The following is a 20502-nucleotide window of genomic DNA, read 5'->3' on the forward strand; positions in this document are numbered from 1 at the left end:
TTTTTCATGGCAACAACACCTTATTGCCCTCTTTTTCGACCTGACGAAGGCCTACGATACCACTTGGCAACACCACATCCTTGCTACTCTGCATGGGCGGGGTCTCCAGGGCCTGCTGTTGATTTTTATACAGAACTTTCTGTTGCTCCACACTTTCAGAGTTCGCGTCGGAGCTTCCCACAGTGTGCCCTGTATACAAGAGAATGGAATCCCGCAGGGCTCTGTCAGGAGTGTCCTATTCCTTTTAATTGCCATTAGTGGTCTTGTGTTAGCAGTAGGGTCCTCAGTATCTCTCCTCCTATATGCTGACAATTTTTGTATTCCCTTCTGCTCCTCTTCTATTGTTGTGACTGAACGCTGTCTGCAGGGAGCTATATAGAAGCTGCAGTCGTGGGCCTTTACTCGTGATTCTCAGTTATCAGCTGCCAAGACCTGCATCGTGCACTTCTGTTGTCATTGTACTGTCCACCCCCAACTAGAACTTTACCTTGGTGACCAATTACTTAATGTAACGGAGACTTACCGCTTTTTGTGTCTGGTCTATGACGACAGCTTAACTTGGCTTTCCCATCTTTGTCAGCTTAAGGACAAGGGCTGGCGCATCTTAATATTATTTGATGCTTGAGCCACACTAACTTGGGTGCAGATCATCCTACACTGGTGCAGCTGTACAAAGCCCTTGTACAATCCTGTATTGACTATGGGAGCCTGGTGTATGGTTCAGCACTGCATCTGTTGGATCCTATCCACCACTGTGGATTCTGCTCGCAACGGAAGCTTTCCAAATGAGTCCATTGAACAGCCTCCTCATCAAAGCTGGTGTTCCTTCATTGCGACTCCAGTGGCAGCTACTGCTTGCAGATTATACCGCCCACATTCATAGTTCGCCTCGCCATCCAAATTTCTGTCTCCTTTTCCCTAAAAAGGCAATCCATCTCCCACAGTGGCGGCCCAGAACTGGGAATCCCATCGCCGTTCATTTCTGGTTGCTTCTTAGTAAACCTGATGCTTCCCCTCTACCACTTTTCCTGCAGGTCCATTTACGTGCACCTCCATGGTCCAGATCTCAGTCATGGCTTCGGCTCCACCTATCGCAAGGCCCAAAAGGCTCAGTTCCACTTAAGGCTCTCCACTGGCAGTTTTTCTCTCTTCTCGGCGAGTTCCAGGACTCGGAAATAGTCTACACTGATGGTTCAGAACAGTGTTCCTTGCCAGATGGCTGCAGTGTTTCACTATTGCGCTCTTGAGCACTTATCAGCCTATAAGCCCTCAGCCAATGCTTCCCTCGACATCCTTTTGTAATGACTATCCAGGAGTCTCTTTATGCTCTTGGCAACTGTGGACCTTCAGTGACCTTCATTTGGACTGCAGGACATGTTGGGATACCAGGCAATGAACTTGCTGACAGCCTGGCCAAACAGGCTACCGGTAAACCGATTCCAGATATCTGCCTGCCGGGGACTGAATGTGTGGTCGTCATCCGTGCGAGCCACTTGCAGGAACTCTGTTGTCCTTTGCCAGCTCTGCATTGGCCATACTTGGTTAACACGTGCCCGCCTCCTCTGTCGCAGTGACCCACTTCGGCGTCGCTGTGGCTCCCGTATGACTGTCGTCTGCCTCTTGTTGGACTGGCCAATTTTAGCCGTTCTGTGCCGCACTTACCTTCCCAGCACCCCAACTGTGGTGTTGAGCAACAATATCTCATCGGCTGATTTAGTTTTATCTTTTATTCGTGAGGGTCTTTTTTAATCATACTCTCTAAGGATGGATGGCCTTCTCTCCCATACCTCCACCCTCCCTTGATTTTCCCTCGTTGTCCCTCTTTCTTTGCATTTGTTTCCCTTGGTGTTTGTCTTTTCTCTATGTGTGTTCAACTCACCTTTTCTTTTAGGCTGGAGATTTTAGTATGTTGCAGAGTGCCTGGATCATCATTTTTTATTCTTTTGATCAGCCAGCCTGGGCCATCTGCTCTGTGATTTTAATACCTTCTCCTGCTTTTCCTTTTACTGTATGTTTTCCTTTTTTTGTTCATTGCCTTCACTTTCTATTTCGGAATGGTTCCCCATTAGTTTTACGCCATTTTACTTTTCCCAACTTCTTTTGGGAATAGTCTTACCTTATAAATTATAGAGTGCAGCAATCAGTCATTCTTTTTTTAGATTTTATTACACAAATCCAGATTTCAGCTAATGGCTAACCATTTTCAATGCACTATTTTCTATTCTCAATGCATGTAACTCCCTGTTGCTCTCTCTCTCTCTCTCTCTCTCTCTCTCTCTCTGTGTGTGTGTGTGTGTGTGTGTGTGTGTGTGTGTGTCTTTCTTTCTTTCTTTCTTTCTTCATCTACTGCTGATGAACAATAGTAGTTACGTGTGGCTGTGTAATGGAGACATTGTTCGTGATAGCTTGACCAGGGAACCTGAAATGTTTATTTACACTATAGTAGATGTGGCTAATATACTTTTTCTTAAGTTTACTGTTTTTTGGGAATGGGAATTTATGCGTGTGTACTATAAATAGGGACTTCAATTATTTATTTTTGACATGAGTAACTTTAAAGAAATTTGGTATATGAGTGTAGGAACTCCAAGGAGCATCAAAAAAGAGGTTTCAGAATCAGAGTCAGAATTTTATTGTCTGATAACATACATGTCAAATCATTGATTTATTGTACAGGAGACTTGTCAATTTATTACTATAATAGGTTGTACATGGAATACAACATAGAATATACATAGAATATTTGACTATATATACTACTAATTTTTATCCTGCTCAAGTGATCAGATCATCATTAAAAAATTCATCAGTAGAATAATAGTATTTTTGTATCAGAGTGCTATATAATTTTATTTTTACTGAATCAGTTTCAATCTTTTTGAAAATTTTTCTTTTTTAACTAATTGTATATTTTCATCCCCATATATTGTGGGGTCTGTGTGGAACATTTGAGTCTGTGTGTAGGAAGAATAAAACTTTCTTTGTTTCTAGTTTCATGTCCATGTCGGGTGTTATTTGGAGGAAAGAATTCTGGATTATTATTTGTGAAAAGACTTATTTCATATACATACAGTGAGGGAACAATTGTATATCTAGGTCTCTTAATAGTGGCTGATAATATTCTCTTGGCTTTGCAGTGCACTTGTTCCTCATAATTTGTATCTGCTAGTCTTTCCTCAAAATACAATGGCGTATCTCATTATTGCCTCAAAGTAGCTGTGATACACTACCTCTTTTGTGTCTATGGCAGTGACATTGTCTAAGATTGACATAGCAAATTCTGGGGTATTCAGTTTATTTTCTAAAGAGTCTCGGGAATTTAACACATTCGGCTTCGTTTAGTTCCAGTCTTCCATGCTTAATTTAAGTATCATTTAATTTTTACTGTTTTGTCTTAAACGGCATTAACTGTGTTTTTGAAATATTTAGTTTAGTTGTGTTTTTGAAATATTTAGATGGAACCACACATATAGATTTTCTAAAGTTTTTATAACAGTTTTGGGTATTTATTCTGCATTTTTATTTGCTATCAGTGCTGATGTGTCATCAGCGAATAAAACTGAATGATGATTTATTTTTATAGGTAAGTCATTTATGGAGGGGGGGGGGGGGTTGTACCTAGAATTGATCCTTGTGGTGCCCCTTGTGAGATAGTTCTCCATTTCAAGCAGTATTTTTCTGTGATGTTACAGCTATCCTTTGCTGACTCTTTGTCAAATATGACTTGCACCACTGTAAGGCAATGCCCTTAATTCCATATTTTTGCATTTTGTATAATAATAGTGAATGGTTCACACGGATGAACGCTATGGATTAGTCACAGAAGATTTATGCAGCTTTTTGTGATTTATGTAATGTGGAACTAACTTTATTTATGAATTCATTAATTGCTTAAATTGTATTTTTGCCTTTTTGGAAGCCAAACTCTGAACTCAGGGCTGTTATTGGATTTCAGCGCAGTATGTAGTTGTATCTTTATATACTAGATATTAGTATGCCAGTAGTAATCCACTTTAGTTTATTATTTGCCCTTCTGTGACAGAATATGGGTGGAAAAGTTTCATTGAAAACATGGAAAAAGCTGTTTCAGAACTTATCAAAATTTTTTGAACGTGAGCTTTCATGTTGTAATGACTAGACCACGGATTTTTAGGTCATAAAAAAGTGTGTTTTAGGCACCTAAAATAGGTTCCTTCACTAGTTCATTTAGGCTTTATAAAACCTAAAATAGGCTCTAATAAAAATGATGCAGAGAAAATAAAAATAAATTAAAATACACAGTGTTGACAGTATGAACATCTTATTAGTCATTAAAACAAGGAAAATGAATATTTACACAGTTACAGAGCACAGCAATCTAAAACATTAATGTTGAACATAACTCCAAATATTTTTGAGTTTCTGCAAGATAAAGATCTCCGTAAAAAAGATGTGGCAATGGTTAATTAATACATTCGCAGTTTCACTTATTCTGACCATAGTTCATTAACCAAAATCTTTTCTAGGTTTTCTAGTGAAAAACTGTGGCACTTGTCAGTCAGAATCAATTTATACATCAACAGATGTGACAGGGGCGTACTTCATTTTCGGCACATGTTGGACAGGAATGATGCAGTCAGGAGTGCTGCATTTTCCACTAAGTATGTCGGCAGCTGCACACAACTCCTTCAGGCCAGTGTTCTTCTGCAAAACTGTTTGCGTACTTTTTCCCCTACTTCACCTGGCGCTTCATTAATTTTCATTTTCACTTCTTCAAGCAAAGAAATATTGTCATAGATAGGTCTCCCTGAGCCTTCTAATTGTGAAATTATTCTTGCCATAAATGTGTAGTAGGCCCTAATGTAAGATAAGTCCCGTTTTAAAGAAGAATCTTTGAGTAGCTCCATTGCTGCAGTTACGGATGCAGCATCCTCCGGTATATTTTCAACTACCTTCTGGACAGCTGAGAGATTAGTACTATAGTATTCTGCTGCTATCAGCCACGTGCCCCAGCGGGTGACAACAGGCTCTGGCGGCAATGGGACATCTGGTTGGTTGGTTGTTCTGGGGAAGGAGACCCGACAGCAAGATCATCAGTCTCATCGGATTAGGGAAGGATGGGGAAGGAAGTCGGCCATGCCCTTTGAAAGGAACGATCCCGGCATTTGCCTGGAGTGACTTAGGGAAATCACGGAAAACCTAAATCAGGATGGCCGGATGCGGGATTGAACCGTCGTCCTCCCGAATGCGAATCCAGTGTCTAACCACTGCACCACCTTGCTCGGTGGGACATCTGGAAGCTGTTCTTTGAATGCCTGTATTCTTGATGGTGCGTTAACAAAAATTTTCTTCACCATAGATATTACTTTATTTACTTTAGGAAATTGTAGCCTTACTTGCTCTGCTATGCGGTTGATTAGTTTTCGCAAGCTGTTTTGAGTAAATCAAATGAGCCCTGGATGGAGCATCTGGATCTAGCTTGCCAATACTCAGGTTTGCAATGAAACGGCCAAGACTGTCAGTAGTTTCATCCACAGAAATCCATATACAAGATTCTCCAAAATCATGTCGGATTCTGTGCAACGCAGCATTGTAAGCTCAATCCACATAATTCTTACGTAAAGTTGACTCTGCAGGAATAGACAAATGGCAGTAATTCTCAAGAAAACCTCTGAAAATAGGGTTTTCTAGTTTCCGAAAGGGGATGTTTGCTGCCACAAGTGCATGTCACAAATCACTGCAGAACTTTTTTTTTTTTTTTTTTTTCTTCGGAGGATTCACCAGATTTATTGGTTAAAAGAGTTTGCTTAAATTTTGACTTTCGTTCAACATTAGCTTTATGTGCGATTCCGTCTGCATGATGAGGTAAGTGAGATTTGTTAACACTCGAAACCTAATACGAGAGAAAAGGGAAATGCAGTTTAGAATCGCATATAAGGAGTATTTCGTATTACTAAAGGATAGCGATAAAAAAGTATCCTAAGTGACAGGAAAAGAAGAAGTCTAAGAAAAACATCAACTAACCTCCTTGTTGCATGCTTGACAGAAAATAATTTTCCCATCTGTTGTATAATGCGGAAAATCTTGCAGCCACTGCGTTATACAAGTAGACTTTGAACTAGCTGTTTCCGGCATGGCGTAGTATTCTCACACAGAAACTAGAATTTATTTTGCACTTAGAACGTCAGTAACACTTAACACCGTTGGTCGCTACACAATGTACTGATTTGTTTTCGCTGGGAAAAAGTGAACGATGACCCCCCCTTTTTTTTTCCCCCCCCCCCCCCCCCCCCCCCCCTCTCTTTTACTGCGGTGCATGGGAGCGGTAGGGGAAGTACCGTACTCGTTGCTGGACATATGGCACCTGACAGATGGCCGCCCCTTCTGAACAAGCGAAAAGAATATAACGGTGCTTCAGATAAAAACATCTGACCGCCGTTGGATAAGCAGCTGAGCAGCAAGTCGTATACTCCTAGCTCACTCGTTTGTTACATAGTTTAATTCTTAATTTCTTTGCGTGTTTTTGGTACTTGCATTGTTTAATTCCTAAATTTCGGGCGTATTATAGTATTTGAGAGTTGTAGCATCGCGTTTTAGTACCTGAATAGTGTAAATTCGCGTAGTCGTTTGTCTACTGTTTTTGTTTTGAACGGCCAGTGTCGGTTGGTCACAGTCAGTGTGCTCCCTGCCGCCGTTGGATAAGCAGCTGAGCAGCAAGTCGTATACTCCTAGCTCACTCGTTTGTTACATAGTTTAATTCTTAATTTCTTTGCGTGTTTTTGGTACTTGCATTGTTTAATTCATAAATTTCGGGCGTATTATAGTATTTGAGAGTGTAGCATCGCGTCTTAGTACCTGAATAGTGTAATTTCGCTTAGTCTCCTTCCGCCGCCGAGCAGTGTCAGCAGTGCGCAAGTAGCAGCATTACTGCATTTACTAGGCAATCTTGTATTTTAATAACCGTTTAAATTTTGTCGATTTGTTTGCGCTCTCTGTAGATTAGTTCAGAAGTTCTTTGTAAAACAGTTTTTAGCATGGATAGGGACTGCAACTGCTGTGTTCGGATGCAGGCTGAGTTGGCATCCCTTCGCTCCCAGCTTCAGGCAGTGTTGGCTTCGGTCACACAGCTTGAGGCTGTTGCCAATGGGCATCACTGTGGGGGTCCGGATGGGGGTTTGTCGGGGACGGCCAGCTCGTCCCACGCATCCTCTGATCGGACTACGACTGTGGTTGCCCAGGATACTGCCCGCATTGAGGCTGATCCCTCACCTGTGGTAGAGTGGGAGGTCGTTTCAAGGTGTGGCAGGGGGCGAAAGATATTCCGGAGGGCTGAACGGAAAACCTCTCCAGTTTGTCTGACGAACCGGTTTCAGGCTCTGTCTCAGGCTGATACTGATCTTCGGTCTGACATGGCTGCTTGTCCTGTTCCAGAGGTTGCCCCTCAGTCTGCAAGATCCGGGCAGTTGCAGAGGGTGGGCTTACTGGTAGTTGGGAGCTCCAACGTCAGGCGCGTAATGGGGCCCCTTAGGGAAATGGCAGCAAGAGAGGGGAAGAAAACCAATGTGCACTCCGTGTGCATACCGGGGGGAGTCATTCCAGATGTGGAAAGGGTCCTTCCGGATGCCATGAAGGGTACTGGGTGCACCCATCTGCAGGTGGTCGCTCATGTCGGCACCAATGATGTGTGTCGCTATGGATCGGAGGAAATCCTCTCTGGCTTCCGGCGGCTATCTGATTCGGTGAAGACTGCCAGTCTCCCTAGCGGGATGAAAGCAGAGCTCACCATCTGCAGCATCGTCGACAGGACTGACTGCGGACCTTTGGTACAGAGCCGAGTGGAGGGTCTGAATCAGAGGCTGAGACGGTTCTGCGACCATGTGGGCTGCAGATTCCTCGACTTGCGCCATAGGGTGGTGGGGTTTCGGGTTCCGCTGGATAGGTCAGGAGTCCACTACACGCAACAAGCGGCTACACGGGTAGCAGGGGTTGTGTGGCGTGGGCTGGGCGGTTTTTTAGGTTAGATGGCCTTGGGCAAGTACAGAAAGGGCAACAGCCTCAACGGGTGCGGGGCAAAGTCAGGACATGAGGGGACCAAGCAGCAATCGGTATTGTAATTGTCAACTGTCGAAGCTGCGTTGGTAAAGTACCGGAACTTCAAGCGCTGATAGAAAGCACCGAAGCTGAAATCGTTATAGGTACAGAAAGTTGGCTTAAGCCAGAGATAAATTCTGCCGAAATTTTTACAAAGGTACAGACGGTGTTTAGAAAGGATAGATTGCATGCAACCGGTGGTGGAGTGTTCGTCGCTGTTAGTAGTAGTTTATCCTGTAGTGAAGTAGAAGTGGATAGTTCCTGTGAATTATTATGGGTGGAGGTTACACTAAACAACCGAACTAGGTTAATAATTGGCTCCTTTTACCGCCCTCCCGACTCAGCAGCATTAGTGGCAGAACAACTGAGAGAAAATTTGGAATACATTTCACATAAATTTTCTCAGCATGTTATAGTCTTAGGTGGAGATTTCAATTTACCAGATATAGACTGGGACACTCAGATGTTTAGGACGGGTGGTAGGGACAGAGCATCGAGTGACATTATACTGAGTGCACTATCCGAAAATTACCTCGAGCAATTAAACAGAGAACCGACTCGTGGAGATAACATCTTGGACCTACTGATAACAAACAGACCCGAACTTTTCGACTCTGTATGTACAGAACAGGGAATCGGTGATCATAAGGCCATTGCAGCATCCCTGAATATGGAAGTTAATAGGAATATAAAAAAAGGGAGGAAGGTTTATCTGTTTAGCAAGAGTAATAGAAGGCAGATTTCAGACTACCTAACAGATCAAAACGAAAATTTCTGTTCCGACACTGACAATGTTGAGTGTTTATGGAAAAAGTTCAAGGCGATCGTAAAATGCGTTTTAGACAGGTACGTGCCGAGTAAAACTGTGAGGGACGGGAAAAACCCACCGTGGTACAACAACAAAGTTAGGAAACTACTGCGAAAGCAAAGAGAGCTCCACTCCAAGTTTAAACGCAGCCAAAACCTCTCAGTCAAACAGAAGCTAAACGATGTCAAAGTTAGCGTAAGGAGGGCTATGCGTGAAGCGTTCATTGAATTCGAAAGTAAAATTCTATATACCGACTTGACAGAAAATCCTAGGAAGTTCTGGTCTTACGTTAAATCAGTAAGTGGCTCGAAACAGCATATCCACACACTCCGGGATGATGATGGCATTGAAACAGAGGATGACACGCGTAAAGCTGAAATACTAAACACCTTTTTCCAAAGCTGTTTCACAGAGGAAGACCGCACTGCAGTTCCTTCTCTAAATCCTCGCACAAACGAAAAAATGGCTGACATCGAAATAAGTGTCCAAGGAATAGAAAAGCAACTGGAATCACTCAATAAAGGAAAGTCCACTGGACCTGACGGGATACCAATTCGATTCTACACAGAGTACGCGAAAGAACTTGCCCCCCTTCTAACAGCCGTGTACCGCAAGTCTCTAGAGGAACGGAGGGTTCCAAATGATTGGAAAAGAGCACAGATAGTCCCAGTCTTCAAGAAGGGTCGTCGAGCAGATGCGCAAAACTATAGACCTATATCTCTTATGTCGATCTCTTGTAGAATTTTAGAACATGTTTTTTGCTCGCGTATCATGTCATTTCTGGAAACCCAGAATCTACTATGTAGGAATCAACATGGATTCCGGAAACAGCGATCGTGTGAGACCCAACTCGCCTTATTTGTTCATGAGACCCAGAAAATATTAGATACAGGCTCCCAGGTAGATGCTATTTTTCTTGACTTCCGGAAGGCGTTCGATACAGTTCCGCACTGTCGCCTGATAAACAAAGTAAGAGCCTACGGAATATCAGACCAGCTGTGTGGCTGGATTGAGGAGTTTTTGGCAAACAGAACACAGCATGTTGTTATCAATGGAGAGACGTCTACAGACGTTAAAGTAACCTCTGGCGTGCCACAGGGGAGTGTTATGGGACCATTGCTTTTCACAATATATATAAATGACTTAGTAGATAGTGTCGGAAGTTCCATGCGGCTTTTCGCGGATGATGCTGTAGTATACAGAGAAGTTGCAGCATTAGAAAATTGTAGCGAAATGCAGGAAGATCTGCAGCGGATAGGCACTTGGTGCAGGGAGTGGCAACTGACCCTTAACATAGACAAATGTAATGTATTGCGAATACATAGAAAGAAGGATCCTTTATTGTATGATTATATGATAGCGGAACAAACACTGGTAGCAGTTACTTCTGTAAAATATCTGGGAGTATGCGTGCGGAACGATTTGAAGTGGAATGATCATATAAAATTAATTGTTGGTAAGGCGAGTACCAGGTTGAGATTCATTGGGAGAGTGCTTAGAAAATGTAGTCCATCAACAAAGGAGGTGGCTTACAAAACACTCGTTCGACCTATACTTGAGTATTGCTCATCAGTGTGGGATCCGTACCAGGTCGGTTTGACGGAAGAGATTGAGAAGATCCAAAGAAGAGCAGCGCGTTTCGTTACCGGGTTATTTGGTAACCGTGATAGCGTTACGGAGATGTTTAATAAACTCAAGTGGCAGACTCTGCAAGAGAGGCGCTCTGCATCGCGGTGTAACTTGCTCGCCAGGTTTCGAGAGGGTGCGTTTCTGGATGAGGTATCGAATATATTGCTTCCCCCTACTTATACCTCCCGAGGAGATCACGAATGTAAAATTAGAGAGATTAGAGCACGCACGGAGGCTTTCAGACAGTCGTTCTTCCCGCGAACCATACGCGACTGGAACAGGAAAGGGAGGTAATGACAGTGGCACGTAAAGTGCCCTCCGCCACACACCGTTGGGTGGCTTGCGGAGTATAAATGTAGATGTAGATGTAGATGTATTTTTCGAACCGGAAAATTCACGTATAATACTTTTCACGAAACAGAATAGTTTGATAGGACTGCCTGTAGACAGCAGCGAGAAAATGCGCGAAGGGCAGTAATTTAGCTATAGAGGGTGTCTACGATTAACATTGTGATTTTTTAATCCGTGCTCAACTTAAGGCCTATGAAACCTTGCTGCACGCTGGGCAGAAAATATTGTTTTCCATCTGTCGTATAGTGTGGAAAAACTTGGAGCCACTGTCTTATATGATGAAATAGGCACTTTTTAGGATATTAAAGCCGAAATAGGCAAAAATAGGCACTAACGTCAAAATAGGCTTTTTTAGGTCCTATAGAACTAACGCTGTTAAGTGTAAATAGTCATGAAACGCATAAGTACAAATTTTTATGCAAATAGGAACTCAGGAACAAAATAGGTTTTTACCTAAAATCCGCGGTCTAGTAATGACCAATTTATCTCACTCAGCCTACAACAGACCAAGTGTATGTTTTCTTCATTGAACTGTCTTTTCATGAACAACTCCTTCCATTTTCTTTATTTACTTTTTTGTAAATCAATGGGCAAAGCTTAGTGATTTGAGATATCTAGGTCTAAAGAGAATTTGGCACTGTCATTAAATGTTTAATATGTTAAAATATTGTCTATACACGTTGCAGGTTGCTCATTTGCTCTGGTGAAATGAGTGAAATTTAGTCTAAAGCTATATCCTTCAGTTAAGTCAACAAACTTAGTTGACAAGCTTGTTTCACCCACTGTAACTGTGTTAAAATCAGTAGCAATTACTATTTTTTTCTTCTTTTCTTTTGTGAGTTTTTGTAACAGATACTGGACTTTCTCTAAAAATAATTTTGTCACATCACTACCTGGAATCCTATATATTGAGATAATAATAATATTATGTTGTTCTAGCTCTACACAGCAACTTTCAAATATGAGTTCTTCGTTAAGAAAATTAAAACTGTTTTTTTCTTTATATTCTAATGAGTTGTTAACCAGTATACAGGAACCCCCATAGGTTCTGTTTTTTCCTACAAAAACTGTTAAGTTAGTGTAAAGTTTTCTAATTTGTTTAAAACTGTGACTGAATCTTTCTTAAGCCAGTGTTCGGTTGCCAACTCTCAGTATAATATTCATAGTGTACTTCTTTGTACTGAAAATACTTTATTAATATTAGATTTACTGGCCCAAAGAATATCCCATAAGACAGGAAACATTAGCACTTTTGTTTGGAGGTCAAAAGTATCAGATATTTCTAAGTGTGGAGCTTGCTCAGCTTATACAAGATGGGCAGTGGGATGAGTTCTTGATGTTGAATTATTACAAAGAGATAATTTCAGAATTAACACAGTAATGGAATTGATGGCTTTGGAGGTTGTTCTATATAAATATAACGTGCCTGTTTTCGTGGGTGATAATGAAGGTGTAAATAGGCATTTGCTCCGTTGTATATAGGCTATAGGGGAGGAGCTGAAGGAAAAAAATGCACTGCCTCCTCCTTGCAGATCAAGCAACACACTCAAACCGAGATTGCATTCACAATGCAATATTGCTATGGCAGGCTGTATTGTTTCGTAGCTAAGGTTGACAATGAACAAAAACAAATCTGTACTGCCCCAAAATCATCTGACTTCTGCTGATTCTTCTGCACCCACAAAAGTGCCAAGATACAGTGTGCATTAATACTCTGCCTCAGGCCTTATTCACTAAGCTAGTTTCTATCCACATGAAAATTTCCAAAACTGGTTGTGTCTGGGGACAAGTTCTTCCTCTTTTTTATAATGGGAATGGCACAATAGTTCTAGTGATCAATTGTCAGTTCTTACCTGTGAGACAAGAGGAATTTGTGAATTGCTGTGGCAGGAAGAACAGGTCAGTATAGGGTTGTAAATATAAAATCAAATAGGGGTAATGCAAGAGTAGGACTAATAATGAATAAGAAAATAGGAATGCGGGTAAGCTACAGTGAACAGCATAGTGAACACATTATTGTAGCCAAGACAAACATGAAACCAACACCCACCACAGTAGTACATATTTATGTACCAGCTAGCTCCTCAGATGATGAAGATACTGAAAGAGTGTATGATGATATAAAGGAAATTATTCATATTATTAAGGGAGGAAAAAATTTGTGATGAATGACTGGAATTCAGTAGTGGGAAGAGGTAGAGAAGGAAAAATGGAAAGAGAAAACTAACTACTGAAAATGGATGGAAGAGAAAACTGCCTCGTAGTGTTTGCACAGAACATGATTAAATTATGTTAAAACTTTGTTTAAGAATCACGAAAGAAGTTTGTATACATGGAATAGAACTGGGCAACGTTGGGAGGTCTCAACTTTATTATATAATGATGAGACAGAGACTTTGAAAACAGATTTTAAATTGCAAAGTATTTCTTGAGGCAAGTGTGGACTCGGAGCAAAATTTATTGATTATGAACTGAAGAAATTTGAAAAAAGGTAGGAAGTTATGACTATGAGACCTGGATGAATTGAAGGAACCAGAGGTTGTTGAGAGTTTCAAAGAAAGAATTAGGCAATATTGGACTGAAACAGTGGAAAGGAATACAATAGAATGCAAATGGGTAGATTTGAGAGATGAAATAGAGAACATAGTAGAGGATCACTAATGTAAAACAACAAAACCTAGTAGAAATCCGAGGATAACAAAGGAGATAGTGTAATTAATTGATGATTAGAGAAAATATAAAAATGCAGAAAATGAAGCAGACAAAAGGGAATGCACTTGTCTTAAGATTGAGGTTGATAGAAAGTGTAAAATAGCTAAGCAGGCATGGCTAGAGAACAAATGCGAGGTTGTCGAAGCAGGCATAACTCCAGGAGAGATAGATGCTGCTTGTAGGAATTAGAAGGACCTTTGGAGAAAAGAGAACCAAAAAGCAAAGCAAAGCCTTTTACTCTATTTGTGTGTGTGTGTGTGTGTGTGTGCGTGTGTTGTAGGGTCAGTGCATAGCTGTCTCACCTGTTGACTGCTTTCTTGACCTTAGATCTGCTACTCATTCAGATAAGTATTCAGTTGGGGCTTATGAGGCTAAGTGTGACCAGATCCAGTTCTCTCCGCAAGGACAAATCATTGTCAGTACCAGGACTCAAACACGAGAGCCAGGCATGACAAGATTGTTCCACATGGTGTGCAAGATATATTATACTTGCAAAATAACCGCCCCCCCCAAGTTATCCATATAAAAATGGAAAAACTGGTAGAAGCCAACTCCTGAGAAATTTGAAGCCATTTTGACTATTTTTCGATCATGACTGTCTCAAGAAATATGTAAAGGTTTTTAACTACCACTACCAGTCACAAAATTTGTTAACTAATGTATTATTTATTTATTGTGCAACATTTTTTGAGTGAAAACCTCATCATCAGGCTATATGGCATTACAAAAACAATTTCACAATAAGATCATACAAATGTTAAATAGTCTTTTCAAGAATGCTGTGGTTATCTTGTGGAAGAAGAGAAAACCTAGTAAGAGGCAATGTCACTTTGTAGAGCTGGACTGATATTTGTGTGAAAATGTTTTGAAACACTCACTCACTTTGTTCTTATGGCATGGTAGCCTCGTTGTGATGAGCTGAGGGGTTTCCATTTCTGTGGCTCTCTTGGCTTTCTTGATCACTGTTCGCAAATTTTCACAAACGTATCAGTAACTTGGAAACTAGATTAGATTAGTTTTTTGTTCCATAGATCTGTGCTGAGGAGATCCTCGTGGACGTGGAACATGTCTTTTTATTTTTTAAAAAAGCTGAAATAACAATACTAATAGTATGAATATATACATCATTTGTTTCTATTAAAAAATTCGTCAATGGAGTGGGAGGAGTTGGCCACTAGCAAGTCTTTCAGGCTCCTTTTAAACTGATTTTTATTTGTAACTAAATTTTTTGTGTTTGGTGGCAAATTATTGAAGATAAGTGTTCCTTCATAGTGGACCTCTTTTTGAACTAAAGTAAGTGCTTTTAAATCCTTGTGCAGATCATTTTTGTTCCTGGTATTGTATGTATGAACTGAGCTGTTTGTCGGAAAAAGAGATATATTATTTAAGACAAATTTCATTAAAGGGTAAATATACTGAGAGGCAGTAGTTAGTATACCCAGTGCTTTGAAGAGGTTTCTGCAGCACGTCTGTGAATTTACTCCACAAATAATATGTATTACATGCTTTTGGACTCTGAAAACTTTTGTTTGACTTACCCCAAAATATTATACCATATGACATTATGGAAAGAAAGTAGGCAAAGTATGCAAGCTTTTTCATTTTTATGTCGCCTATGTCTGCTAACACTCGAATTGCAAATACAGATTCGTTACGGCGTTTCTGCAGTTCTGTGGTGTGCTCCTCCCAACTGAATTTATTATCAAGTTGTAATCCCGGGGATTTAAGACTGTCAACCTCTTCTATCTGCTCTTCTTCATACTTTATGCATATGCTGGGTGGAAACCTCTCACAGGTTCTGAATTGCATATAGTGAGTCTTTTCGAAGTTTAATGTCAGTGAGTTGGCTTTAAACCATTTATTAATATCCATGAAAATATCATTAGCAGATCTTTATAGAACTACACTCAACCTACTATTTATTGCAATACTTGTGTCATCTGCAAACAAAATGAACTCTGCTTCTGGCAGTCTAACTGATGAGATATCATTAATGTACACAAGAAAAAGCAATGGCCCTAAGATGGATCCTTGTGGGGCACCACATGTAATTTCTTCCCATTCTGATGATGACTGATGACTTAATTCACTTGTCCCTTGCACTGACACCCTTTGTTTCCTGTTAGTGAGGTATGACTTGAACCATTTTGCAGCACTGCCCGTGACACCATAGAATTCTAATTTATTTAAAAGGATGTTGTGGTTCACACAATCAAATGTCTTTGACAAATCACAGAAAATACCTGCTGCTTGTAATTTGTTATTTAATTAAGTAAGTACATTTTCACTGTAGGTGTGAAACTGTGTTCTTGATAATATGTTATTTGTGGTTGCTAAGCTGCCTGTACATTACTTTTTCTAAAATTTTTGAGAATGCTAGCAAAAGTGAAATTGCTCTGGAGTTTGATGGTATCTCTTTATCCCCTTTCTTGAGTAGAGGCTTAACATTTGCATATTTTAGACAGTCAGGAAATGTCCCAGTTATAACTGACTGGTTACACAAGTAACTTAGAATTGTACTAAGCTCACAAGAACATGCCTTAATTAACTTTGTTGATATTTCATCATAACCACTAGAATGCTTTGTTTTTAAAGATTTTGTTATGGAAGTTATTTCTTTTGGTGAAGTGAGTGACATATTCATGTACCTGAAGCTATTTGTAAAGGCTAGTTTCAGATATTCAACGGCATTATTTACTGATCTTGACAATCCCATTCTATCAGTAATGGATATAAAGTACTTGTTAAATAGATTTGCCACACTATGCCCATCGGTTACTAATGTGTCATCTATCCTTAATGCTATTTGCTCCTGTTCCTTTCTGGTTCTACCAGTCTCCTCTTTCACTATATCCCATATTGTTTTTATTTTGTTCGCAGACATTGCTACCTTCTTCTTGTAGTGCATTTGTTTAGATGTCTGAATTACTTTTTTTAATATATTACACTATTCCTTGTATTTAGCTAAATCATCAGCATTGGAGCTATTCTTGGTCGACAGATACATTTTCCTTTTTGTCTTGCATGAAATCTTTATTCCTTGTGTAATCCATGGTTTTATTATAGACTTCTGTTTAATTTGAGTAACTTAGAGGAAAGCAGTTTTCAAACATGGTACTGACATTGTTCATGAATGTGTTATATTTTTCATTCATGTCATGAGCACTATAAACATCTTTCCAGTTCATATCCTCGAACAGTTTTCTAAAACACCCAATTTTTGGTTTGATTGACTACTCTCCTGTACTCAGATTTAGCAATCTTGATAATCTGCTTAGAATTTAAATCTAAAACAAGGAGCTGCATGTCATGATCCGATAGTCCATTTATTACAGGTTTTATGATATGATTTTGTTCCTTTGATTTGTCTATAAAAATGTTATCAATGGCTGTCCTTGAGGATTTAGTGATCCTAGTTGGAAAGTTTACAGTGTGAGTTAGATTGAAAGACAACATTACTAACTGCAGTAAATGTTTACTGGAAGATTGCATTAGAAAATCTGTATTAAAGTCACCAGTAATCAAAATTTCTTTGTTTCTTCCTGTTAAATAACCCAAAAGAGCTTGTAGATGATTTATGAATAGATTATAATTTCCTGCAGGTGCTCGGTAGATAGTTACTATTATATAGGATCTGTTATGGAACTCTACTTCTGTTGCACATGCTTCTAGATGCTGATCGAAACAGAATTTATTAATGTCAGTGTTCTTGAATTTATGACAGTTTTTAATAAATGTGGCAACTCCTCCTCCATTCATATCTACTCTGCAGAAGTAGAGTAACTTTTAGAGAAAAACGGTTTTCAAACATGATACTGACATTGTTCATGAATGTAGTGCAGTGGACAAGATGGCTGTCAAAATACAACTGGTTTCGATTTGACTATCAGTCTGTTGATCTATGTCAGATGTTTACATGTCTTCTGCACGTCAGCCTACATCTGTAAAATGATAACAAGACGTGCATATGTATCGTACCTTAGGAGATAGGTCAAAGAAGGGCAAATCTATGTCATTAGGATTTAAAGAAAGCTTTTGAAAATGTAATCTGGCCTACGATCTTTGAAATATTGAAGGTAGTAGGGGTAAAATGCATGGAGAGAAGGTTATTTAGAAGTTGTACAGAAGTTGTACAGAAACCAGACTGTAGTAATAGCATGTCATTGTGGAAACTCTGTAAATAGCTAAATGACTTAGTTAATAAATAACATTACCAATGACTGTATTTGAGTTTGAGTTAATTTAATTTAGAAATGGATTAATGTTCAGTTTATCTTTTCTTTTGGCCATTTTAATAAACACTACAGTAATGGCCAATATTTAGTATTAAAATTTAAGGTAGTTCTAGTTCTGATGACACTTGAGTAATCAAAGCAGATATAATTTTGACCATGTACTTATCACTGTTTTGAATGTAGGCGTTGTTACTTTCACCAATGAATGCATCAACATATGCTGCCATGGCTTTTGTGAATGCCCTGCTTGGAAACACATCAGACGCAGTAGATCTATTTCATAAAGCATTGGGCATACGCAGAGATCACACATTTAGTACAACTATGTTGGGATATTTACTGGAACAGTTAATGGTAGAGACACCCCCCTTCTCAAGTAAGTAATTTCTGTTCTGAATCGATGAAACAGTTTGATGTGTTTTGTCTTGAGCTTTGGAATTTCCTTGATTAACACAATTCTAAGTGCCTGTAGTTGTTATTACTAACATATGAAATGCTATGATTTGATTCTATTGTACATTTGCACATAATTTCTCTCTAACCACATGAGTTGAGGTAACATTTTATTTTTTTGCACGTACGCTTCGTGGTTTGTTGATCTGAGATTTTTAAAGTGAATTATTTGTCATTTATTACATGTTATTTTATTACAATTTTGAAAACAAGGCTCATATGTGTTTGTCATTTGGGACACATGATTCTTCATAGGTAATGAATTCCTGGCTACAACTAAAGTAAAGCAGCCCTCAAGCTAAAGATAGGTTTGAACACCACTATGCTTTACTAGGCATGGACTTATGGAAGAAGTACACCCTTTCCTTCCACTGATCTCTGAATTGACTTACCCTTTCAGTTATAGGGGGACCTACAGTTCAGAATTAATTCCGAACAGTAGTTTAACTTGGCATTTTTCCTGTTAACAAATCACTGTTGAAGGTGAAGAAATTGACAACTTACAAAAATCATAGATCAAGTTGGGAATCTTAACACACATTGTGGCCTTCTTCTTTGTCTTATTATATTATTGTTGATTATTATTACTGTTATTATTATATGCACATAAACCCATTAGGATTTTGCCAAATACTTAGAAGATGGGCATTTGCCAGGGTGGTTGTAATGCAACCAGACTTAAAAAAAAGTGTAGAACAGCCAACCATATTTAATTATGAAAATCTAATGAACATACAAATTTTGCATGACTATCCTTCAACAAATTAAAAAGAGTCTTCATTTTTATTGAAGGCAACTATTTACTGTCATAAGAATTTATTTTATTAATATTGTGCTTCGACTTTTCTAAGAAACACTGTTAAATATCATTTACATTTCCAGAAAAAAAATTAACTTAATGTAGTATCATAATGAAAACAAAATACAATTTATTCCTTTGTAGAAGCATGCAAAAATTTATAGATCTTCACTAATTTAATGGCTCTTTTCTCTCCCAAATTATTTTTTATTTTGACCAGGCACACCTCTAGGTGAAGAAGATCCTCTCAATGGATGCAGTGCCAAGTGAGAAATGAGGCTTTTCACAAATGTAATAAATCATGTTTGTTAGTTTCCATTTTTTGCTGCTTTCTGCTCCATTGTCTTCCACCGTTAGATGGAACTGTGTTATTGTAGCATCAGAAAACATGGTGGCAGGAAGATAATCAGAATCAGCAGTCCTAAATGATGTAACACTGCAGTCCATTCTGGATTCATCTCTATGAGCCAGTTTTCTGCAGTTTCTTCTTGGACTTAACATGTTAGCAAAATATTGAAAGAATTCTAGTGCCTTTCACTATCATTTTTTTTTTTATTGCATTCATATAGGGTACCAGATCAAGAACTGTTTAAGCTGTCTGCTTGAAAAAGATCCAGGACTCTTAAAAACCTCTCATCCCAGGCATTTGCCTTCCCCGTACTCCTTTTATTCTCTTGTGGGGCTTTCTTTCCCTCTTCATACAATGTTTTCTCAATCTTCTTCATTGAATTTTCCTCTTAATCAACTTGCCATTTGTTAATTTTTGACCTGAAGGTTTCATGGTTTTGGACATCTTCAGGAATGCATGCTAATTTCAGATCAATTTTGATGTTGCCAATCCATTTCAATGTGTCTGTTTTGTCTTTACTCATGTTATCAGAAGTTTACTATTTATTTTGTAAGTCTGTCATGCTTCGTTCGTTTAGTGTGCCCTTAGAATCTTAACCTATGGATATTTGTGTGTTGTTTGATTTCCTGGCTGCTTGTGAATTGGTATTGTTCACTACAAGTTTTTGGCTTAGAATTTTTCTTATATTTTTGCGTTCTCTATTCTCAGTGTTTTCAATGTATGCTTTCCTGTACAGAATTATTGTTCCTGATCCAAAAAGGCATTCTGGTTTAATTACTGTATTGCAGCATATTAGTTTTGTGTGCTTGGAGATATGTTTCTAGTCGTAGTTAATTTGGGTAAGTCAGTATGCAGTTTCCAACTTTCGCCATCTAATTCCACTTGCTTATGTTTCAATCCATTTTCCTGAATGATTTCACTGAACTATTTAAATTGTAGAATTTTTTTAATTTTGCCGTATTTCGTCTCCATGAACTTTGGTGCTTGTTTGTTCTAGGTCATGTACCGCACCTGTGTGAAGGATATCTGGAGACCAACTTTTCCTGCAGTTTATTTCCAGAGTTCAATCTTATTTTGGGCTGACGAAATGTCACAA

General features: G+C 39.2%; 1 protein-coding gene across 1 annotated transcript in view; it reads left to right on the forward strand.

Annotated features, from left to right (window-relative positions):
- The window catches only part of LOC124796081 (cell division cycle protein 16 homolog), a 69562-nt gene that overhangs the window by 31258 nt on the left and 17802 nt on the right, over positions 1–20502 (forward strand). Inside the window, exon 5 of the mRNA XM_047260167.1 lies at positions 17989–18181. Within this exon, the coding sequence (XP_047116123.1) occupies positions 17989–18181 (193 nt within the window). The remainder of the gene's footprint in view (positions 1–17988; positions 18182–20502) is intronic.

This window comes from Schistocerca piceifrons, chromosome 4 (assembly GCF_021461385.2).
Source record: "Schistocerca piceifrons isolate TAMUIC-IGC-003096 chromosome 4, iqSchPice1.1, whole genome shotgun sequence".
Classification (NCBI taxonomy): Eukaryota; Metazoa; Arthropoda; class Insecta; order Orthoptera; family Acrididae; genus Schistocerca; species Schistocerca piceifrons.